This window comes from Eubalaena glacialis, chromosome 17 (assembly GCF_028564815.1).
Source record: "Eubalaena glacialis isolate mEubGla1 chromosome 17, mEubGla1.1.hap2.+ XY, whole genome shotgun sequence".
NCBI lineage: Eukaryota > Metazoa > Chordata > Mammalia > Artiodactyla > Balaenidae > Eubalaena > Eubalaena glacialis.
Window position 1 is genome coordinate 30002243 of NC_083732.1, and position 26249 is coordinate 30028491.

The 26249-nt window shown below is 37.6% G+C and overlaps 1 protein-coding gene across 1 annotated transcript in view; it reads left to right on the plus strand.

Moving 5' to 3' along the window:
- The window catches only part of ATP6V0D2 (ATPase H+ transporting V0 subunit d2), a 46236-nt gene that overhangs the window by 9993 nt on the left and 9994 nt on the right, over nt 1-26249 (plus strand). Inside the window, exons 2-4 of the mRNA XM_061171555.1 lie at nt 2125-2296; nt 23607-23785; nt 24989-25068. Of these exons, the coding sequence (XP_061027538.1) occupies nt 2125-2296; nt 23607-23785; nt 24989-25068 (431 nt within the window). The remainder of the gene's footprint in view (nt 1-2124; nt 2297-23606; nt 23786-24988; nt 25069-26249) is intronic.

Genomic DNA, 26249 nt, shown 5'->3' on the forward strand with positions numbered 1-26249 from the left:
TATACCATGGTTCTGGAAGAAATACCATTTGTGTCACTTCTGTTGGCAAATATTCCTCAGTGCTGAGAATGCAAACTGTCAAATTGTATAAAAATCTGACTGTCAAAATAAAAGCCAAAGAAGACATGGCAAAAGAGTATGATTTTTTTAAATTAAGTTAATTAAATAGGTAATTGAGCAAATAAATTCTGCAGTCAATCAGATGAAGAGCATTTCTGGTGCATGATCTACTCCAGACACTGAGGAAGAATGCCTGTCTGCTGAATCTCAGAAACTCAAGAACCACTTGAGTGCCTAACTGCAAATCCACCCTCCCCCCAGCTTCCAGAGCAATTAGTTCATAGCCCACAGGTACTCCCTGTTATCCTCAGGATCAAGGAAGTCACACCAAGCCTTCCTGGGGATAGCCCCTGCTTATTTCTCTGGCTTCATTTCTTACCCCTCCTTCTCTCCCATTCAGTGCTTCAAACCACACTGAACTGTTTTGAGTTTCTTGCACCCACCATACCCATGCTAATTCATGGAATGCCTTCCTTGCACTCTTACATAGCACCTTAAGGCTCACCTCTGGCTTAACCTTCTTCTGGAAACTCTCCTAGGTTTTTTACTCTCATCCCTATGCATCTTGCTCTTATTTTCTATGTTCCCATAAATCAAGGTTCTTATCTTTATCACTGAACTTAGTTGTTTGCATCATCTGTTTGTTGTGCCTCTACCTCCACCAGATTGTGAGTTTCCTTGAAGATGAGGAATATGTCTTGTCCATTTTGGGCCTCCTGTGGTAACAGCACATAGCAGATGCTTAATAAATGTTTGAATGAAAAATATAGTAAGCTCCAGGATGCTATATTGTCTCCGGTTGTGTGCTAGATGGTGCCAAAGACATTTTTGATATTCAGATATTTATGAACACTTATATGTTGAGTACTACACAAGGAACCAAAAGATAAAAGATATAACTAAGAAAGCAGAACTGCATTTTTGGAGTTAACATATTAAGACTTTATAATATCCTGGGACAGGAGCTGTGCTAGAAATATTATCCAAGTACTTTGAAATTCAGCGTGAGATTGAATAATTCTGCCAGACAGAATTAAGGCTTTACAGAACTGAAAATCTGATTTAACTGATTGGCAATAAATTACAGATTTTTAAGATACGAGGCTGGTTTTGAGTCCATTTATCAACGTGATTTTGAGCAAGCTATTAAGCTCTCTGAGCTTCAGGGTTCTTATCTGTAAAAGGGGCTAAAAATCATTCCTAACTCATAGGGTTGCCATGAGTAGTAAATGAGATAATACACACTTGATACAATGCCTGATACGCAATAAGCGCTCAATCACTGGTAACTATTATTTTAATGTTGAAGGATACATTATAATGAGCAATCTGAAAAGGGGAGGGGGACAATTCTATAGAGTTAGATGGGATCAGTATTAACAGAAGTGTAGGGTTGGAAAACAAATGGTTTGTTCAGGATGAAGTGACAGTAAATGAAGTTGGAAATCAATTAAATTATCTGGCAACCAAAAACATTGCCATTTAAAGGACATCTAGCATGGTCCCATGGAAATGATGTTGGAATTCAAGAGTAAGGAGACCCATCTCCTAGTTTAAGCTCCACTACTATATAACTCCCATTTAGACCTGCTGAAACTCAACTTCTTCATCTGTAGTCAAAGGATATTGGTGGCTGCCCTACCATACCCATGGTAAATATTAGTAATAAACTTTTCTTTTCCATCAAGCTGAGATGGAGGCTTAGTATCCTCAAACAGTTTTCCTAGCACTATTTGCAAATGACAAGTTGGCTCAGGTAAAACCAATTTGCAATCTCTGGACTAGGTGGTTTTTTATGTTCTTTTGAGCTGTGCTAAATAATTCTAGATTTTTTCAGGTAATTAAAAATTGTTATATTGTACTAGACTGTGTTAACATGAATTTTTTATTGCTTTAGAGATTGATGTTCAAATCTAAATCATATGTAGACCTTATGTTAAGGTCTAATAAGATAATAATTAAATATGCATTTGTCATAAAGTTACCATACTTTCAATTAATGTTGTAAAGGTTATTCATGCATGTTCAAAATTTAACCTGATTTGGGGTTTCATTTAATTTCAGATCTGAAAATTCATCTCCAGACCACTGATTATGGCAACTTCTTGGCTAACCAAACAAATCCTCTTACTGTTTCCATTATTGACACGGAGATGAGAAAAAAGCTATGCAGAGAATTTGAGTATTTCCGGAATCATTCCCTGGAGCCCCTGAGCACCTTTTTCACATACATGACGTAAGTGGTAGCAGGAGGCCCTACTCCTCCCCAGTGTGATTGTGCAAACAACCCCGAACAGTTAACAGGTGGGGTGTTAGGCTGACATGAGGCTTAAGAACTCTTCTACTGTTTGTAAGTTTGAATACATTCAAATCTGAGCAACTGATAAGCTCACAGAGCTGCATTTTCACTGTTAGAATATAGATTTCATTTATTTATAAACATGATTAGATAGGTGACGATGGCCTCCGTGTAAAGCAGTGTTTTCAGTTTTCATTCTAAAAAATAAGTACTGCTGATGAGTGAAGGTAGATATTATGCGACATTTTCGGATCGCTGGTCAGGGTGGGGTTGAAATATCACAAATTGTTCTTAAAGCCACACCTACCCTTTCCTGATTCCTCTTCAACAGCATAAGGAGTTCCCATCACAGTTATATGTGTTTTATTTTTATCCCTCTCTGTCACCAGTGGTTCCAGTCTTTCAGTGTGAAGGCCCTTCTTTTTAAAAAATGTTTGAACTTCTACACAATAGCAAATTGTATTTCTTAATCCAGTTAATAAATTATATCCAGTGCTCAAAACTTTGGGCCTCTCTAGTTGTCTTAGCTGACAAACTGGGAACAAACGCCCGCAATAGATGAGATGTTTATCATGTATATACAATTTAGATGTAGTATACAAAGTTATGATTACTAGATCCAGGCCCTCGACTGGTTGAGAAACGCATAAAATAAAAATATCCCTTTATTCCACATGTCCCCTCCTTCCCCACTCAGTTCCGCTCCCTAAAAGTAGGTACTTCTCAGTGTCTTATTATTTTTCTAAAAAAATTTACATTGTGTATGTATATTGATGCACACTCAACCCACACTACCCCCACATTTTCAATTTATACAAACGGAATCAGTTTTTTCCCACTTAATATTTGTTAGAAATATCCTCATCAATGTCATACTTTTTTAAATAACTGCGTGGAAGTCCGTGTTTGGTACGTATCGTGACTCCATTTATCAGGCATCTATTAACAACTAACTAACTTTTTTTAATTACAAAATGTTTTGCAGCTAGCTTATTACTGTGTAGGTCTTGAATTTATTTCTAGCTAAATTTCTAGCAGTGTGAGTAGTGAATCAAAGGAATGTCCCGTATTTATCTTAACAAAATTTGCTACGTTGAACCATCCCCACAACAGCGCATGAGAAGGCCTGCGGCCCTAACTACTACCAACATCACATACTACCTTTTTAAGTTTTGCCCTTCCAATAGGTTAAAAACTGTCTCTTTGCTTTAATTTGTATTTTTTTATTAGCAAAAGGGAGCATCTTTTCACACTTAACTAGTCATGTGTATTTGCTACCTGATCAAATACTTTTATTTGCTACCTGACCAAATACTTTGTCTATTTTTTTTTTAATTGGGGTATTCAGCATTTTTTGTTTATATATAAAAGCTCTTTTTAAATTAAGAAAGGTAACCTTTCATCATATGGGTTGAAAATTTATTTTCTCAGTTTTATATAACATAATTTTATTTTTATTTTTATATGGTTTGTTTGCTGTAGGAACATTGAAAATTTTTAATTAGCTATAATCAGCAGTCTTTTCATTGTACAATCTTTTGATTATTGTGTCCTGCTTAGAAAGGCCTTCTCCACTCCAACTCATCAATAAACTCACCTGTCTTTTCTTCCATTTTTTTGCTGTTGTTGTTGATGTTTCATTTTTTACATTTAAAACTTTGATTCATCTAAAATTTATTTTGGTGCAAGGAATGAGACTAGAGATCCAGCTCAAATTGTTCTTCCCACATAGTGATCCAGTTGTTCTGTACCATTTCTGTAAATAAGCAAGTAGAAGAAATGATCATAATTCCAGGCAGGAAGTAACCACTGATGTCCCTGAGACATGTTGTTAGTGCCTATGTTCCTTGTTTGTGCAGTCGATCCTCCTATCAGCACTGTAGTATAGAATTTTATTTATAGGCAAGACACAGATGCTGACATTTTTAAAGACTCCACCAATATACAACTAGTCAGGGATGAAGATCAGATATGAACTCGGGTCTGACTCAGTCTAAAGCCCAAGCACTTTTTTTGAGAATTCTGGAAGGGCTGACTTTGTTGCCAAGCCTGGAAATGGAGTAGAATTTGGAGATTCGGGAAAAGGCTGAACATCTGGCGTTGACGCATGAAGAGGGAAGGATTCTGCCTGCATGAGGAATAACTGGTCAGTTTTGGCTGGAGTAGGCTGTGCAAAAAGGGAAGGAGAGAAATGGGGAAGGGAGGCTAGAGAAGTAAATTCCAACCAGATCATGGAGTCTTCAGTGGCAGGCTAATGAAGCTGGCCTTTATCACATCAGAGTATTTTTTGTGTGTGTGTGTGTATGTGTGTGTGTGTGTGTGTTTTGTTGGTATCTGCAAGACTTTTCCTTAAAAATAAAATCTTTAGCAGAAACCCCAAATGTAGGAGAGACAAACGAAAAGGCCAGGTTTGTTCCCAAGATTTATTCCTCTCCATAACAGTTGGGGTGAAGTAGAATGCACTTGAGCTTTGGACTGAGTCAGATCCGAGTTTATATCTAATCTTGAATGGCCGCCTGTGAGAGAGGATTTGCAAGCAGGGAAGCCTCCTGCAAAAATGTCTGGCATGGGTAATTATGAAGACATTAAAGATTCCTGAGCTTTAAGACAACATGGCCATAGTTGTGTAACAGTAAAAATGATAATCCAAATGCTAGACATCATTTATGAACTATTACTATATGCCAAGGCTCTGCTAAGTGCTTTACAAACATTGTCTCATTTAACCCTCATGACAAGTCTTATTCAGTTCTGATCATCACCATTTTAAGGATGAGGAAATGAAAACTTAAGTGCAGTTAACTTGCCTAAGTCACAGATCTAAAAAGTGGAGGAGTCATGATTTGAAATAAATGTTAGCAGTAGGCTTTGTAAAATTATTTTGCTCAGACTTTAGTTGAGTTCGGAAAATCTGACCTGTGATGATGACAGGGGACAGTCCAATTTTAACTGAATGAGAAAGCTGCCAGACTTTGTACATTTTAGGTTGCAAGATGATCTCACATGATGAAAATTTTCCCCAAATATGTGAAGAGATGCTCCAGCTCTAAGAATGACTCTGAGTCATTTGGTCAGTGGTTCCTCTTATGTGATGATTCCACGATTTATTGCTTCCTAATTATAGAATCTTAAAACTGGAAGGAGCCTTAGCATTAATTAGCCTTCTTATTTCACAACAAACTACCATGTCAATCTAGTTAAAATATACTCTGTTTCTAAAAACAATTACTTAAAATTCCAAATATTTCTAGTCATTAGCGATGTTTAAAAACTGTATATAAGAATTCAGACAGTCACAAATACCTGGGTAGAATGTTAATAAGAAATAAGACGTGGAAATGTAGTTTTGGTAGTATCAGTATTGTTAGTAATGGACATGTTTTAATTTATCTTCTGCCTCTCTCTGTCTCTCGGCTGTAAACTCTTTGAATTAGTTCTTTTAGTATCTCTATCTGGACTTACAAGTACATAATGGGCACTGAATATTTGCTGAATCAATATATAATCCTGTATTTAGCAGTATCTTACACATACATATAGAAACATACTTTCAGACAGTTCAGGATTTTATATTTTATATAGTACTTGAGAATTGGTTATTTACTGGCCAGTATGTTAGGGGTAAAAACCAAATGTCATGCCTGCAGATACATTTTGTGTGACCAGGTCAGTCTTTACAGTAATTTTTTAAAATATGTTTAATTAAGGCTTGCATTCTCCAATTAACCACAGTCGCCAACACTCCCTTTTGTCTTATGATCTTCAGGTATTTAGGTTACTTATCAGACATCTGACCTAGATGTTTTACCTACATCTCTACACAAAGAAGTGTTTATATCTCCAGTTTTCAAACTAGAGAAACTGAGGCTCAACATATTAATGTATATTTCAAAGTCACAACATTATTAAGAGATTTGGAAGGGATTTGATTTCAGGTCCATCATTCTAGAAAACTAATGATCTTGTACTGTCCCAATAGTTTATAAAAAGGCAAGTAAATCAGAAATATCTGTGGGCCTTTAAAAAATAAGTATATTTCTGATCCCTATCCCAGGAGATTCTGATCCAGTTGGCCTTGGAGTGGGGCCCACCTGTATTTTGGAAGGCATGCAGGTTATTCTGATGTGCACCCCTAATTAAAAATGTCCAATTATGGTGCCTCAACTTTATGACTTGGAAGTCACTTTCACAATTATTCTTATGAGTTTTTCACCACAGTTAATTACATGGATAGGATTATCTCCTTGTCAGAGACCAGAGAGCTCAACTTCACTGAAACCTAGGTCTTCTGAATCTCAATCCGTGGTTTGTTCCACCATGTCGTGTGACTTGCCAACACTGGCAGCATCCAGCTGTGCTCTGCAGAGCCTCAAGATGTGTTACCATAACAAAAGGTAACAAAGTTATGTGTGCAGGACAGGTGTCCAATAGTTCTGAAACTATTTTTCTTATTTCTCTTTTAGAACATGTTGCAAAGTCAAGTGTCTGTCTAGCACCTGTGAACTCCCATCAAATAGGATTACTTCCTGCCCTATTAGGAAATGCCCAGGGCATCATTATGAAAATGATTAAGTCAACCTTAATAGAGATGGTCTAAATTTAAGGTGGTATGATAAATATAATCTAAGCATTGCACATGCGTGTGATATAATTACTGTATATGTAAAACTTGTTTTGAAAATCTGGAATGGATATTTTTAAATGCCTAATAGCAGGAAGATCTGGAGGTTTTATGTACTATAATTATACACAGTGGTGTGAAACAAAGGAATGAATCCAATAGCATTTTAATGAAGAGACTACATAATATAGGCTTGGATTATTTTATTTGTCTTCCCTCCTACTCAACACTTCCCAGCAGCATTTCAATTTCTCCTATCTTTTGAGATTAGCCATCTGACTAGAATAACATTTTAATATTCAAAATACTAATTTTATTTTAAGATTGTTCTAATCTCTTGAAATAATCAAATTTTCTCAATATAGGATGACCAAGGAAATATAATATTCAATACCTCACAGTAACATCGACCAAGAATCGTAGGTTAAGGACCACCCAGTGAAAAAAATCTTTAGAGATTCATTTATGAAAGCTAACCAAAGGTCTTGACAATTCCAGTGACACTTTATAACCCTTCTGTAGGTTTTGAACTGTGCTGTACATTAGGAGGCTGTATACCTTGGTTTTCCCTAAAGGGTTTCTCAGGATGAGGTCTTTTGATGCTCAAACCAGGAAAAAACCTCAGCAAACTGGATGAGTTGGTTACCCCATCACTTGTTAGTCAAAACATAAACAACCTAATTCTGAGTCACTAAGAACTTTTACATTCTAATGGAGCAGGCACATGTGTCCACAAAGGGTGAAAAGATGACAGAATTAAGCAACAGCTATAATAGAGACTTGAACATTCAATTAGAGGAGTCTGGAGGATGAAATAACTAAATCTGGATTTAAAAGATTTTGCAGAGAAAGTAGAATTTTAACCAGTATTTCAGTGGGCATCTGATTAAAGGAATACATGTACATCAGTGAGGCATGATAAGATTGTGTATCTTGATATAAGTCATCTCAGGTGTGGCTGGAGCCCACACAGAGCAGGAGTGTAGACTGGGGAATGAGAGTCAAGAGGCTGGCCTGATTTAGGGCTCTGGCCTAAGTCTCTATAAGTAACAATCAAGGAAGGCTTTTCAGAAAGGGTGCTACCATTTCATGCTTCAAGTGCCCAAGTCCTTGTAGCTAGTAAGTAGTAGAGATGCTAAGATGCAACATCAGGGCTCTCCAAATAACATTTCAAAGGTGCTACTTTTACTTTTTTGTTTGTTTTTACTTTTCAACTCTTCTTGCCTTGAAAAGTGAGGGTTAATGATCTGATACTTATTTTAGGAAAATGATTCTGTTGGTATTGTGAAAGATGTGTTGAAGAAATGAGGCTTGAAGCAGAGAAACCATAGAGGAAGCTATTTTTAAAGTTTAGAGTGGAAATATTGATAGTAGAATTAGGAAGGAGGGGACAGTGGTTAGATGCATCTGAGAGGTAGACAACAGAATTTAGTAGCTTGATTTATGATGAATGAGAGAAAACAGTCAATGATTCCTGGGAATTCTAAGCTAAGGAAAGAAAGAATTTGCAAGTCAGAAAAAGGATTTTGTTATTTCTAATCAAAAAGAATAAGCCCATTTAAGTTAGACAAAATTATATGAATAAATTAATCATTCTTAATCTCACCATGATTTGACATATTTTTATACTCTTTCTATACATTTTAAAAGAAAATCATGTAAAAATAATTTAATTAATTTAAAATATCTATTATCAGCATTTTTTTCAAGTCAAAAGTTTTTCTAATTTTTTTTTTACAGTATGGTACCATTTATATTTTTAAATGGGGGGGTTTTGCATGTATTTGCTTGTTTGTGTATATATATATATATATTTGTGGGAGATATCAAAGGCACTGATGGAGTTACGCTCCTGGAAGTTTCTTTGCACCAATTTTGGTTCCAAACAATTTGTTTCTATTTATTTTCCAAGTAAGGCAATTTCAATATACAGAACACTTTTCTTCATTTTGGTTGAGAAATTGTTGTTGTTGTTCTGCTTAACTAGCTATCATAGTTAGTAGGGGGTTATCACATGATTGCCTAAAAGGAGATTCCGAAATGGATTTGAGTACTCAGGGGAGAGAAGGGTAATGATGGTAACAATGTTTTATTGTTTCCTTTTTTATCTTTTAAATTCTGAATCATAGTAGTGTATTACCTAATCAAAATAATAGTTGCTAGTCCAATATCCATAGCTTATACATTACATTTTTTATAACAGTTTCCCATGTCCAAAGTATGCCTTGCTATCTTAATCAGTTTCTGAACTCAGGGAGCAAGTTCAGGGTGGGATGGATACCTGAAAAATCTCTCAAAGACCTAAACATAAGAGCCAGAACTGTAAACCCTTAGAAGAAAACATAGGGGAAAATCTTCATGATGTTAGATTTGCCAGTGATATCTTGGCTATGACACCAAAGCACAGGCAATAGAAGAAAAAATAGACAAATTGGAGTTCATCAAAATTGAAAACGTTTGTGCATCAGAGGACACCACTTAAAGGACAATGTTCATTCTTTTCATCTGTCATCTTCCCATTTTTAAGTGCTTTTCTTGGGTGCTTGATAGTTGTTATTATGGCAGGTCGACATACATAGTTCTCTAAGTTCCTTGGAGGTTTTTTAGTTCTCTTAGCCTGAAGACCAGTTTTCAATTTTAAATTTCCCTCTGTAAAGTTTGTTTCTTTCACTGAAAACTGTTGCTGTACATCAGTCAAACCATCACCTTTCCCTGCTTCGATGTTTCTTTCCCGATTCCACTTGCGAAGGTCCCCTTCTTCCTTTGTGTTGTTCTCTAGCTCTACTTCTCTCTTGCTGACCAGTGTGCCAGTACCGATGGCAGAGGGACTCTTTCTTGAAAATCCTTCGGAATCAGAACCCAATCCTAACATAGCAGTATTTCTAGGGTCCATCACAAGTGTATGTTATTGCCAAGGAATCTTATGAAAATTTTACAGAACTGTGTTCCATAAAAAACAGGGATCTCCAAAACTTGCAACCAGCATCTGTGTTTCATGTCAGAGGCCAAGGCCGAGAGAGATGAGAGTGCAGAGAAGTGCAGAAGAGGGGTGGCTGTCACCAGGCTCCTCCGATTTCCTTGGTGCACAGCGGATCCCTTCCACTTGTCAGGAGGTGGCCAGTGAGTGAGTGGACTTCAGCAGCGCGAGTCCAAGCCTCCTCCTCCACCTCCTCTCCTCTCCACCTCCTCTCCTCTCCTCACCCCCTTCCACCTCTAATATTTTTTAATGTTTATATAGCCTTCCATCTGGTCATGAACATTCTAGATGTTTTGTGTCTTCCTTACCTCCAAGTCTGCATAGTATTTAATTTGTTAAATTCTGATTTCAAGAATCAAATTCCCAATAATATTATGAGACTGACTATTTGACAGCACTATGCATTTGTGATTCTGACTCTTTGGCCAGAAAAGTTCTGAAATATAAAGATTGCACCAACTTAAAGGCTTTCTATCCATGTGAATGTTCAATGGGGAACAAGCGCAGGGCAAAAATGTGTCAACTCTAGCTGCTGATAAAGCCTTCCTCGTATAAAACTCTCAAGCACTTGAATGGAAAAACACTGGTGCTCTTCTGCAAAAGTGATGCTTGGTCGATCTGTAACTGAATGATACTTAATCAGCATAATGTTTATTAAGTTACTGCTATGAGTGAAGGCCTATGCTAGGTTCTAAGATTAGAGATGAATTGAATATAGACTTTGTTCTCTAAGCCAGTAGAAGAGTTACTTAAGGTACAGATTCCAAGACCATTCCTCTAAAAATTATGTTTTAGTAGGTTCTGGACTGTGATCTAGGAATCTGCACTTTCAATGAGCCTTTCAATCAGGTGACCCTGATGCACGTGAGAAATTCTTACAGCCAGTAGGTAGGTTCTCTGTCTACAATACACCAGTTGTGAGACCCTGAAAAGAGTTCCTGAATCGCTCTAAACCTTGGTGTCCTCCTCTAAAATAATAATTATTATATTAAATTTAGAGTTGTGAGTTTAATTGAAAATAGAACATTATTTTGTGAGGCCCAGTGAAATGAAATACAGGGCCTTTGTTAAAAAACGTTTACTAATTTCAGGAGAACAACAGCAGAGAATTAAACCAAGCACAGGGCCCTACTAAGTGTGGAATCCTGTGTGACTATACAAATCTCACATCCATGAAACTGGCTGATTGAAAAATATGCACATATATAATACACAAATAAATCCACACATACAGCATATCCACATATACTCAAAAAATGTAGCTAACTTTATGCATTGGGGTCTAGTCACCTGTGAAAGTGAGAAAAGGTTGCATAAAGGAGGTGATGCTCAGACTGAGGCCTGAAGAATGACCCTGTTTGTATGTGAGCAGGAAGCAAATCCAGCAGAGAGAGCAGAAACACAGGCTTAACCAGTATGGCTGTTGGGTTGCCAATGCCACTTGACATCAGCAAAAGTGGTGTCTGAGGGTTAACGATGTTAAGGTAATGGATGCCACAGAACATATGATATTGATACATCAGGGCCAAGGTGGACGGGTTCTTTCCTTTGCTTTGCCAACTTTCTGGCTAGGCAGCAATCAACCACCAGGGGGCATGATTGATCCCAGCAACCTGTTTTCCAGAGTATTGCTCCTTCCCCAGCAATTGTTTAGTAAAAGACTTAAGGCTGTCGCATAACCTGGAGAGATTGAAATCCATTGTGGTACTTATCCAGATAACCACTGCCTTAGTTGTCTTTTATTTTGTCTCATTTATTTTGTTTTTTTTAAATTGAAAATGAGGCACGTGTGTATATTTTTTTAAAGAGTTTTTATTAAAAAATTTATTTAGTGCTTACTACAAGCCAGTAATTTTATAATCACTTTACATGTATTAAATTTATTTAATTCTCACAACAATCCTATGAGATGGCTCTTTAGAAATACAGAACAGAGATTTTCTAAGCAAAGAGTATATTCCAGTACCCACTTCCCAAAGCCCAGAGGCAAACACTCATAAGTTTTATGCATGCCGTTCCAAATTTCTTTCTATGTGAAAAAAGTTTTATATATATGCATACGTTTATATCTAAACCAATAAATATAAATACACATAGTTGGTTTTTTTTTTTAGAACAGTGAGATTATACTATGTATTGCCTACAATTTGTCTTTTTTATGTAATCTATTAAAATTTTTCTACATAAGTATATACAGATCTATATTATTTTAAAGCATATATTGTATCGCATTGTGTTGGATGTACCATAATTTAATCATCTCCCTTTTGTCCATATAGTTTATTTCTTTGCTATTTCAAGTAATGCTACAACAGACATCATTGTACATATATATTTGCTTACTCATGCCAGAATTTCCTTACGTTGGATTCCCAGAAGTGAAATTGCTTTGTCAACAGCTGTGCAGGTTCTAGATTTTGATAGATATTAACAGGTTGCTCTCTCATGCTCCAACAATGTATGAAAATTTTGTTCCTCTCCCTGTCCTCTCAGCTGTTTCTTTTTTTCTTTCCTCATTGGAAGAATTAAGATTCTCCAAAATTTATTGTGACTGGTATTTTGAATATAATAAAGATGAGATTTACCAGTCACTGTTCTTGACTAGGTGGAGAACAGGCTATTATAGACACAGCATGTTTAACTGCCTAATGAACAAGAAGTATCACTCCATTGGTGTTTTCCTATGAATTTCTGTAATATTTACATACAGTGCTAGAGAAGGGACAACACTGGAGCAATCTCACTAATGTTATTCTCCTCAGTAGAAAAGTATAGAAAAAGCAAGGAATAAGCAGCTATGACCCCTAGAAAAAATGCCAGTTATCTTCTTGATTCTGTTTACTCAGGGAATATCAGAATTAACCTATTTGTCTGAACATAGAGAAAAATTTATTCATCAATTGAAAAAAATCATCAGTGTGTGTCCCTGTTCTGTGCAAGTATGGTTCAGGCCTCAGTACAAAAAATGTACTGAACAAAGTCCTTATCTTTAAGAATATTATAAGTAATAAAGATGAGTAGGAATTGTCTGTAAATAATTACACTTGAACATGTAAAATCACTTACCCAAGAACAATTGATTAGTGGCAAAATTAGTGCAGGAATCCAGGTCTTGGCTCTTTAGATATATAATAACTGTTTGTGAATGAATGAGCTAACTGTTGCTCATGTTCACCATTGCTACTGCCAATGTATATTGCAAATTAATTTCACACCAAGATAAATATAAATACAGAAATTTAGAGAGAGAAAAAAAGATATCATTTCTAGCTAGAGACATTTTAAAAGCTTAAAATGAATATTTGAATATTGGCCTTAAAGGATGGGAAAGATCTCAGCTTTTAGCAATTGGTGGGGAAAGGATGCTTTATCCATATAGAGAAGAGTAGGAACAAAGACACTGATAGAGAAAAGGACAAATAAGTTTGAAGAATTTTTAATCCAAACAAATGGGTTAGACCAAGATTGTAGAGAATCTTAAGTACTAGAGAAAAAAGTTTTCTAAAGATTCCAGAGCTACCAAGGGTTTGGGAAATGCATAGTGATAAGCATTTTTGTTCTAAATGTGCTACTACAGCAATGTTGACTTCTTAGTAGTTTCTCAGTATTTTATTTTCCTGGAAGGAAAAAAAAAATGAGTGTGACAGCAAAATTAATTGCTTTTAAAAATGGTTTTAATTTTCACTTCCTCTATTTAAAAAATGGGAATAAAAACATGGCCCTGTTGTCCATGTGACAGTAAATAACTGGTGGGCTTGTTAAGGGTGGATCGGCACCTTTCACTGAGGAGTTTCATTCAGGAATGAAATAACTTAAGTACACCTAATGTATTTCACACACACCCCTATACTTTCCATGAACAATTACTCTTGATGGTGCATTTTATGTCCCTGATCTTGTATTTTCCATATGTACAAGTGTGACCTAGAATCATATCACAGTCCTGCTCGCCTAAAACAGCATCGTTATCACTGAGAACACTGTATTATGTGTTGCAGGTGAAAGGATGCTGATCCAGCCACTTAGGTAGAAGGAACCAGTCCTGACATCAGGGTGTGGCTCACGTGATGAAGCCAAACCTTAGTCACAGTGCTATGAGATGATGAATCTCTTGTCGTCTCCAAATTCGCCAAGTTATTTCCTATCCAGTCGTGCCCGAAAGGAGAATTCAGACTGAGTCATGAAGAGCTTCCATCTTAACAAAGGGGTTCAGACCTTTTTATACATAAAAGCAGCTATCATTTATGATGAGTTAACCAGCATTGTTTTGAGATTAATGATTATATTTCCAAAGAGAAAACATTAAATATTTTGAAGTTCAGATATCATAAAGGAAACATCATATAAAATAATGACCACACAAGGATAATTCTAGGGTTATAAGATGTAGAACAGGATGGTAACAGATTTTATGAAAGGTATAAATCAGACCTGAGGGTGAGTATCCCAACAGGTATTATGATTTATGGTCTTGTGGATGTTCTGTCTTCCAAATGACTGTACCACTCAGCTTCTTGTCTCCACGCCATACCAGGGGTTAAATCCTTATCTTCTAAGAGCAATAGGTAAATTTAGAAAGGATTCTGTTAACTAGAACTAAGTGTAAAAGTACAGAGATGTAGAAATCTCAGACTTGATGAAAGAGTATGAACATTGCAAATTTTTTACTCTAAAGATTATGTATGTGGCTTATAATTTTCTCCTCCTCTTCCTCCAAGGTCCGGTTTATAGAGAATTAACTTCCTCTAAGGATGTATGACCCGCCTTCTTTGCAGGAGGCACCGCAGTAATGCTTTCATATGTATGACTAATCCTGGTGCCAACCATTCAAGTTGAATAAATATTTCCATTTAAGATGAGGAAATGAAGCTCTTGTTAAACTGGTTTTTAAGTAACAGAGCTGGGCTTAGAATTAGGCTTATCTGTTTCAAAGATTGGGCTCCTTTTACTGTGACAATTTATGATTTCCAAACTGTTTTCATATGTGTGATTTGATTTAATTTACACAGCAACCACGTGAAGATAATGGTATTCTACCCTTTCCCACCCCTTGATGCCAAGCTTCTTAAAAAGGATAGTCTCTACTCCTATATTCTCACTTATTTACTCAACCCACTCCAGTCTTATTTTCTACCCCACCAGGCCCTCGAAACCACTCTAGTTGCTAAGTCTAATGGATATATTTTCAGCTTTTTCATAACTCACCACAGTATTCACAGTAGATGTCCTCATCCTGTGCATTCTGTGATGACACTTTCTCTTTGGGCTCCTTTTACCATCCTGGCCTTTCCTCATTCTTCTTGCAAAGTCTTCTTCCCACCCTTTAAAAGTTTTTTGGGGTCTGTTCTATTCTCTCTTCTAAAATATATACTTTCTTTTTAATGGTATCATTCACATCAATAGCCAGAGAAGTAATCAGAAACCAACGAATGAAGGGCCTTGCATACAATGATGAGAAACTTGTGTTTCATTCTAAAGGCAGAAGGAAGCCATTGAGAGATTTTTAGGAATAAGAGTAGTGAGGTTGCTGATAAAGATAGAGATTCCAGAAGAAGGAGAAAGATTAGGGGCAATAAGATTTTTGAGATAGTGTGACTGAGGTGCCTATGAGAAAATCAGGTAGTCATATTCACAGAAAGGAAGTGAAAGAATATGGATCTGAGGCTGGCAAAAGAGGTTTTGCCTGGAGCTGAAGATTTGCAAATACTCTGCTTCTACGTGGTAGAAGGAAGTGTGGCCATGGATAAGGTTTTTGAAGTGGGACCTACTGAGTGAGAATAATACTCTGATCGAATCCTTGTTTAGTAGGTATGTGTATATTTCTTTGCTCTTAGCTGAGAATGCCTACAATAAAAACCACACTAGTAAATACCCCACCTAATGCCCAGATCTTGGTTTCTAATACCATTCTCCCATAAAGGGAATCAGCGTTCCTTGGAGAAAATGCTAATTCTAGGACTGGGGCAAGAAATATACAAGATGAGCTTAAACTGTCTTGTAATACCAGAATATGAGGACATGAAAAACGAAACAAAACAAAAAACCTGCAATGGTTGGGTATGTTAAAGGAGCACACAGGAGCCAACTGCAAGAGCCCTTAGTGGCTAAAGCTGGAACAATTTGAGCAACAAAATAAAGGAAGTTGTACTGAATTATCACCCCAAATATAAAATAAATGTAAAATAAATATTTATGAGACCATCCTGGTCTAAATAAATGATTGGCTAACTTAATAAATGAGGGAGAAGAGACAAATCTCCCTTGTAGAATAATTTGTGTAGATGCTCCATTCTCAAGGAGGGGAACCATATTCCCTACTTCTTAAGGGTAGACTGTACATAGTGACTTCTTCCAAAGAGTACAATATGGGAAGAGGGGGCAGTACCTTCTCAGTGTGGAGAAATCTGGCAAACACTGCCTCAGCCAGGTGATCAAGATCAGCACAAACAGTCATAAACTATGCTAATAGTATGTACCTTTGATATGATGGGGTGCAAGTGGCTCCTCTGCTTAGCTTGTGGAAGTGCAGAAGTAGTCTGCAGGGGTGACTGGGGGGGTGGGGGGGTGAGGTGGGCACAGAGCCCTTCTCCAAGCTTCTGGATCTCAAGCTTCCAGTTCTTCCCTCTACATCCTTTAAGATTAAGACTCCTCCAACTCCATTCCCTCCCTCACTCCTGGGACCCAAAATACACAGCAGCAATGAGTCCCAGGAGGAGAGGAGAAAAGGAGAAAGGCTGAAAATGTATTCAAAGAAACAGTAATTAAAATTTTTCTAAATTTGGCAAAACACAAACCTACTGATTCAAGAAGCTGAGTGAACCCCAAACAAGAAAACCCAATGAAATCCAAGCCAAGACACATCATAGTCAAACTTCTGAAAGACAAAGACAAAAATGCCTGAAAGCTGTGACACTTGTGGGGGAAAAGCAACGTGAACAATGGTGGATTTCTCATTAGAAACCATGGCGTTCAGAAAGAAGGGGTGTAACATTTTTTTAATGCTAAAAGGAAAGAGATGTCCACTCCGAATTCTATATACAATGAAGATATCTTTCAAGAATGAAGGGCAATTCAAAACAGTCTCAGATAAATGAAAACTAAGAATTTGTGACCCATAGACCTACTCTAAAATAATGGCTGAACAAAGTTCTTGAAACAGAAAAGAAATGATAAAAGGAGTCTGAAACAACAGGAAAAGAACAATAAAAAAAGAGGAAAATATGGGTAAATACAATAGACTTTCTCCTCTTGATTTTGTAAATTATATTTGACAGTTGAAGCAAAAATTAATACTTGTCTGATGTGGTCCTTTCTGTATGCAGAGGAAATATTTAAGACAATTCTATTATAAATAGGGAAGGTAAGGAGATTTTAAAAGAGGTAAGGTTTATACACTTCTCTAAAAGTTGTACAGCCACTCTGGAAAATAGTTTGGCAGTTTCTTAAAATACTAAACATACCCTTACCATGCAACTCAAATTGCACTTCTAGGCATTTATCCCAGATAAATTAAAATTTATTTCCATGTAAAAACTGACACAAGTTTCCATAACAGTTTTTATTTATAATAGCCAAAAACTGGGGGAAAAAACCCCAAAACCAAATGCCTTAAATAGGTGAGTGGTTAAACAAACAAGTATACACATACTGTGGAATACTACTCACCAATAAAGGGACAAATTATTTACATGCAACAACTTGTATGTATTACATGTGTCTCAAGGGAATTAAGCTGAATTAAAACAGCCAGTCTCAAAATGTCACATAATATACAATTCCTGTTAAATATTATTGACAAAATGGCAAAGTTACAGGAAGAACAGATTAGTATTTGCCAGAGGTTAGGAGATGGTGGGTGGGAAGAGAAGGGTGTGACTGTGAAGGGGTAGCACAGTGGAGATCTTTGGATGATACAGTAGTTCTTTACCTTGACTGTTGTGGTGGTTACACAAATAGGCACATGGGATAAACTAACACAGAACTACACACACACAGAGTACCAATGTCACTTGTCTAATTCTAATGTTTCACTACAGCTATATAGATGTAACCCCTGGTGGAAACTGGGTGAAGAGTACATAGGACCTCTCTGTATTATTTTTGCAACTTCCTGTCAATCTAATTATTTCAAGATAAAAAGCTTTAAAAGTTTATACCATGCTGTTGTGCCCACGTAGTAGTAATTGTAATAATAACTCATAAAATTTCTTCTAACATTTGAAGCCTGTGATCACAAGAAATGAAAAATTAATATTCTATTATATGTACATAGAGTTATAGGGAGCCATAAAAGACTTTCAACATAAAGACATAAATGCTATATTAGGGTAAAATTTCATCAGAGAATTGGAATAGAAATAACATTTCCAGAAAAAAAAAATAAGGAACAACATAATTTCCTTCTGTTTATGTATTTGTAATTGAATAGTGGTAGTGTCTTAGTGAGCTCAGGTTTCTGTAACAAAATGGTATAGACTGGGTGGCTTGAACAACAGGAATTGATTTCTTACAGTTTTGGAGGCATGGAAGTCCAAAATCAGGGTGCCATCCAATTTGGTTCCCTGGTGAAGGCTCTCTTCCTCATGTGTAGACACCTGCCTTCTCATTATGTCCTCACGTAGCAGAGGGAGAGAGAGCAAGCTCTCTGGTGTCTATTCCTATAAGGACACTAATCCCATCATGTAGGCCCCATGCTTCATGGCCTCACTTAAACCTAATTAATAGCCCCAAAGGCCCCATCTCCTTATACCATCACATTGGGGGTTAGGGCTTCAACATGAATTTTAGGGGGACAAAAATCTGTCTTTAGCAAGTGGGTATTCAGATACTTCATTGGATAATTTAATTTGACTGATTTAACAGGTTCATTTTAAATACTGACATTCACAATATACCAGAAATATTTTTGCAGTATTTAAACTTATAATAAAAGTTTTTATATATCAACTTAAATGAGTTAGTGCATAGCTTCAACAATTGTTTTATGTTGTTCCAGGGCAATGCTCTTCAAACTTGCTGCCTTACCCCACCTGGGAGGTCACTTCCCTAGAAAGTCATTGTAGTTAATTACCCTGACCCCTTGCATTTATCCCATTCCTTATCTCTGTTCCTGAACCAATCCAAGCTTGACACTTTTCTTGATAACTTCCCAGCTCTGCGCTGCTTTATCACGTGTACATTCTGATCAGTGACTTCTTTTGCTCTAATCCATCAATAAGATTCTATTTGTTTGAGATCTTCTAGAAATTTATTGAAATCTGTTTCCCTTACGTCACTGTATTGATGAATGTTTTCCTTTTCGTATACCTTGAATATTAGTATGGTTTGGGGAGGGTCAAATAGTGCAGGTATATGCTCAGCCCAAAATCTGACGAGAGAATCCTAAAAGGATTTGTAAAATTCCCTGGCTTTTACCTGTGCCCACTATCTTTGTAGCTGTGTCTTCAGAAAGGACCTGACACCTTTCTTCTGCACTTAACGTCACCTGTGTTCTCAGAAGACCTCTCTCTCTTTGTCTAACCATATCGTGCCAAAGTGCTCAGGGAATGACGGTCGTTTCTCAGCTGTTGCTAATGACACTTAAGTACTTAAAATTTTTATCCATAGAACAGTTCCTCTAACTCACCAAATTATGTCTCTACATTATCTGACCATTTAGCAACTGTTATATTAGCCCAGAATGTGGTAGTTATCAAATAAGAAATGTAATTTAGTTAGCTTCAAGATCCTTAAATAAGTTTGGGAGCAAAAGGAAAAAGGTCAGTGCTAACTTCAAAAGGAAATGTTAAAATATCTTCTGGCTGGAGCTGCTTTATCTGAATCCAACATGGAGCTGGGGCTTTGGCTGTGGGGTCCCAGCCCTGCACCTTTCCAGCAGTGTGACCTTGGATGAGGCATGGAACCCCTCAAAGCCTCAGTTTCTTATGTGTAAAGTGGTGGTAAAAATGGTCCTTAGAGCACTGGCTTGTGGAGAGGCTTGAATGGGAACATGCATGTAATGCATATAATGTATTGCATGTATGTAATGTAATGCAGTGTAATGCATGTAATGCCTGGCACATAGCAACAACCTCAAGAAGCGTTGGCATTTTAAAAAATTATTATTTTTACAACCTAAAATTTTTGAAATAGAGTCATTTACTCTTACAATTTCAGGTGACTTCATGATTTTCACAGATGCCAATATGAAAATTATAGAAGAGAATATTTAGAAGGGGCTAGAAGTGAAGATGTTTGTCTAGACCATGAGTGGGAGAAAAATTAACCCAACAGAGTGGGCACTAGTTTTGGCTCTGTTGCTACTGATAAGCACAATTATTTACAACATGAGGAGTTTGAGCTAGGTGAGCACCCAGATGTCTTTAAACTCAAACGTTACTCAAGCAACGCCAGTAGAGATTTCCTCCCTAACCACTGGAGGCAGGGCCCTAGAGGTCTATCAAGATCATACTCTGGAAAGAGCAAGCGGTCTTCTGGGCACATTATCCCCCCGGCATCCCAAACAGCCAATGATAATTATATACCTGCTGCCTATGTGACAGAGATGAGGGAGGGACAGGAAAAATACCCCTCTCCCCTGCCATGGGCCAAATCCTGAGTCTCACTTCATTTTCTGAACAAAACTGTGAGAACTGCTACTGTTGTCCCATCTTAGAAACAAGGCCACTTAAATGAGTTGAAATAAAACAATTCAATCTCCATAGCCCTTGCTCTTTGCAATAGAGGGCCTAGCCTCTCTATTAACTTTAAAAAAAAAAAGCACTCCAGACACACATGTGCACACATACACATGTGCACATCCCCACACACACTGTACAGGCATAGGCTTGAGTGTTACGTGTGGGCTAAATTCTCACAGCACTGACTTTGGTTGCCCCCGTCAGCGTTGGTCTCATAGTCCTCTGCACATTGGGAATGTTGGCGGCTCATATGCTGTTACATTACCGGGGTGCTGTGGGGGAACAATTAAACATCTGGAGTCTGCTAAGGATTATTAAGTGCTGGCAATTCCCCTCTCAGGTAATAGCTTTTGAGCCATAAGGGGACAGTTAAATAAGCACTTCCATTTTAAAATCATTTTCAAGAGATAAAAAGGGTTCTAAAATTCTATAATGTCCAAATTTGGTACTGCTGTTGGGGGAGTGAAGAAACTTTATAGTCATGTGCTTTTTATAAAGGGATAATTGCCTTCTTCTAAACTTCTTTAGGTAAAAATTTTATTGGGATACATTGCAGAAGCTCAATTGCAATGCAAGAGACTCTTATCCTGCTGGAAATGCATTCTTGCACAGGAAGTCAGTAACCCTTGCAGCCAGACTCCAGTGACAGTGCTTCTAAGTGGCCAGGTTCATTTTCATACAGTGAAAGGTGTTCTTTTCAAGCCTAAATTGTGCAGTGGTTGAGTCCTATCACTGCCAAATGTGGAGGACCTTGTCTCATCACTTGGCTGTCCCTTCCGTCTTCTGAGCCGCCACCTCAGCCTCTTGGCCGCCTCTTTCCCCTCAGCTCTTAAACGTGTTCTCTTCTCTCCCATCTTAAAAAACAACAAAAAAACAAAAAAAAAAACACCAAAACTGAAAGTCCAAAGCTCCTCTGGCCCCTGGGTCTCCATACAGTTACCTTCCCCTGCTTTATAATTTAAACTCTTTTAAAAAACAAAACAATTAAACCAAAAACCTCTGTACTTCCCACTCATTTTAAACACACAGTGGTCAGGTTTCTGGCTTCTCCCCTTTCCCTTCCACAAGCAAACTCCACTGAACATGTTTTGTGATGCCAGATGACCTCTTAGCGTCTGCACCCTGAGAACACCTTGTTTCAATGTCTACCTTGACTTTCCTGTGGCCTTTAACCTCTTCTCCCTAGAATTCTCTTCCCTGGTTTTCTTCCTACCATCTGGTCATTCCTTCTCAGGTTCTATCAAGGTCCTTAAATGTTGGGGTTCCCCAGAGTTCTCAGGACAGAACTCTTGACATACACTCTAGAATGTGGTCTCAAGCATTCCCAAGACATCTGCTTCCACCTTTAAACTAGCGCCCCCTGCCCTGCTCCCTAAATGTCTCTGGTCCACAGCTGTCTCTTCAGGACTTAGACGTCCGAGGCCTATTTGGCATCTCCTCCTGGGCATCTAAACTCATTCGGTCCAAAACATCAGCTCCCACTACAACCCGTTCTTCCTCCAGTGCTCTCATCTCAATAAATGGCTCCAGCTTCTAACTGTTAAACCTAGAAACCTGTGTGTCATCCTTGACAACTAAACACAGCATAATCTGAGCGTTAAGAGAAAAGTTTCAGAAGCAGACTGTCTGAGTTTGATTCTCAGCCCTCTTCATTTGTTAGCTGTGTCATTATGGGTGAGATTTTTACCTGTCTGGGCCTCCAGTTCCTCATCTGTAAAACAGAGGTAATAATAGTACCTGTCATCATCACAGTGTAAGTATCATGATTAAATAAAATAACTTTTGTAAAGCACTTTACTATATAAGTGTTGGCTTACCTCTTATCCTGTTTTAATGCATATTCTATCTACATAGATCATAATTCCCCCTGTCCTTGAAGTATTTAGCATCTCCCATTGCCCTCAATCCAAATTCCTCATCTTGTCTTTCAGGACCCTGCACGTTCAGCCTGGGCCCCACCTCCAGTGCTCAGTAGGCAAAAGAACGTCCTTGTTCCTGTCCCTCTTGTCTCTGGGGCTTTTCACATGCTCTCCCTTCTGCCTGGAAGCACTCTTTCCCAGCCACCGCTTTTGCCTGGACAACTCCTACTCATTCTGCAAGTTGCAGCCTGAATGTCACTCCCTAGGAAGTCTGATCCCAGACTGGTTTAGTGCCCAGCTCTGAATCCCCACACCACCCTGTAACCTCCTTTATGCATCCTGTATGCTGCGTTGCAATGTACCAGTGCCTCCCTTAAACTGTATTTTCTGTGAAGGAAGCGACTGTGTCTCTCTTACTTCTTGACCTCATCGCTTGGAATATCCTGGGTAGAGCTTATACTGAATAGAGAAATCACGTAAAGTGTGAACCTATGGACTCTTGGGGTTCTGGGAGGGGAAAACGCTAGAAAGTTGACTATCTGCTCTCATAGGAGGAAAAAAACCCAGAATATTTTAATTTTTAATACATAAAACATTTTAATATTAAAATTAATAAATATTTTTATTTATTTTTAAATATTTAAAACTTTGAATACTCAACGATGGGCTTCATCAAAGATTTAAATAGTCAGTTTTTGAAGTAGAATGAAACCCTTTAGGTCTGTGTTTCTCAACTTTTTAAGCCCATAGTCCATTATGAGAAACCAAACAATTTAACACCCTCACTACTCTCTGCCCCACCCACCACATTTGGCAATTACTGTGTAAGGGTCATCTACTGTGTGGTCCCACCAGTCAGGTATTATAACTGTGAACATGGTTTTTCAAACTATGGTACCCTCTGAGAGTCAGATATTTTACCTCACCTACATCTCTCAAAACCCAGAGTTTAAAATAAAAGGAGATACATATTTCCTTAATGAAAGCGTGTGTGCCTGAAAAGTGGGTTCTTTGCTTTGTTTTTTTGTTTTGTTTTTTGTTTTTTACCTGAGGGATGCTTCTTATTCTCATGCAACTGTTTTCCTAACGATTGAGCCCTCTTCTACACCAGGTGCAGTTACATGATAGACAATGTGATTCTACTGATGAACGGTGCATTGCAAAAAAAATCTGTGAAAGAAATTCTGGGGAAGTGCCACCCATTGGGCCGTTTCACAGAAATGGAAGCAGTCAACATTGCAGAGACACCTTCTGATCTCTTTAATGCCATTCTGGTTGAAACACCATTAGGTATGAATGCATAAATAATTGCACAGCTGCTTGTGTATGTTATCACAGTATTAGAAAATGCACTTTCAATTCACAATTTTCTCCATGAATATAGTGTCATACTATATAGATTCCTAGAAGTGAAATGGACATTAAAGAATCATCTGGTCCAGCTCCCTCATTTTTCAGATCAAGACAATGAAGTATACCAGATCACATGCAAACCATTTGTAGCTGAGAAGGAGCTAGGGCTCATCTCCCGACCTCCAAACCCCTGTACTTTGTTCCTGACCATAGCAAATAAATGATAGAACTTGTAATTTTTCAAAAAATTAATTTTCTAGCTGGGTTTTATATGTTTAGTTCCTTATCTTTTCATTTTAAATTTCTGTCTTAATAAGGCTGCATATAGGAAACATTTTGTTTTAGGAATTTTAAGAATGCCATTTTTCTGAGATGCTCAGGAGTGTCTGTCTAATGACCTGAAGCAATGATTAAATAAGTGATAATTTCATTATAATTTGGCACCGACAACAGTTGTAGCATTTAAAATACTAATGGGATAATTTTATACAGTTATTGTCAGGAAACCTGGATTATAGTTATTCACTGTTGATCATTCATCAAAATAGTTGCTGTTTAAAACAAATTTTAAGAAGAAAAAAATTACATCATTATTAAGTGTCCAGTGCTAATGGAGCATAGCATGGCAGAAAGAGGGTGAGTCTGAAAGCAGATATCCCTAAGCATGACAGACTCTGCCCACCACCAACCAGGTGACTTGTAACAATTCATTTCACTCCAGTTTCCTCATTTTAAAAACAATAATATCTTACTATAACAGAGTTTTGAAAACTAAGACGGTTTTAATACAACTCAATGCTTGGCACATAGTAAGGTTGCAAATGGTAAATATTACTGTTATCTAAAGGCAGGTGTCGGGGGGGCTTCAAAAAGTAAACCATAAAGTGAGTAGTTCCAGGTTGTGAGGCTTAAATAAGTTCAAGTATATCCAGTGTTTGGTGACAGCTTGCACAGAGCAAATGCTTCCTAAGTCATCACCCTTCTTGTCACCATCACTGTTAGCCTCACCGAGTCTGTGGATTGCCACTCCACAGTGTCCTAGTTAGGGGTGGGCAGAGGGTGGTGCATTCAGGAGACATTTTCTACAGTTTATAATCATGTTTTGATTAATTTATTTTGTACAATAATTTCTGCTTTCAGCTCCGTTCTTTCAAGACTGTATGTCTGAAAATACTCTAGACGAACTGAATATTGAAATACTGCGCAATAAACTGTACAAGGTAACTGTTTCCCCCAATATTATGTTCTTCTTTATTACATAATACATCATAACCAGAGTTCTTTATTAAATGTTACTTGCTTGTTAGCCAGCTGCTGAATTATGAAGCTAGGCATACTGGGGACAAAGCTCTTTTAGTCCTGGCCTGTCTTCTAGTTAAATACATGTATGTCAACTTCTCCCAGCCAGCAAGATCCTTGAGAGGATCCCATGCTTCTCTGTACCCTTAACTCTTTACATGGTGCCTGGAACATAAAAGGTGTCAATTGGATAGATGGATGGATGGATGGATGGATGGATAGATGGATGGATGATGGGTGGGTGGATAGATGAGTGCGGTGAACCATATGAATCCATTTCAAAAGAACCAGCATACATAGTGAACCTTGTGTTATGTAGTGTCCATCTCTGTCCTCAATCCTGTTAACAGAGTCCCTGAATTTCACAGTTAACCTGTCCACACAATTTTAATCTACTGACAGTGTGCAGCATACCAAGATGACCATCTGTGGACACAACATCATAGGCACCACTTTGTATAATCTGACCAGCTGTCTGTCTGGATGATGCTGCCGCCATTTGAGTCATTCTGTGTAATAAGGGCTGAGCAAAATCTATCCATTTTCACTCACACCACTACAGCATCTTTGGACACTCTCATAGAGTACCTGAATGAATATATATATATATATATATTCATATATGTATACATTGCCATGCTGTATATCTAGCTTCTTATGTTGAAACATGTGGGCCTCTCAAAAGCATTGCATTGCAGCAGTTTTCCTTTTTATATAAAGACTTACGGGCTTAGAGGAAGCATCCCTGAGATATAGCTAACAGAAGGCACTGTTTTAAGCATTTATAGGCATTAGATCACTTAATCCACCCAGCAAAACTATGTGCCATCCCCATTCCTCAGATGAGAAAACTGAAGCATGGAGAGGTAAATTTACTTGGCAAAAGTCAGTTAGCTAGTAAGTAACAGATTTGGGATTCAAACACAGGCTGCCTCTACAGCCTAGACTCTGCCTTTCCAGTGTATCTTTCATGCTCAATGCCATCCCAAATGTGTCTCCTGAGCACTAGGAGACATTAAATATCAGCATAGGACCAAATCTAGACTTATTTGCAGAGCTCATAAGAGAGTTTGGCACTCTTGTTAGAATAGCAAGAATCAAC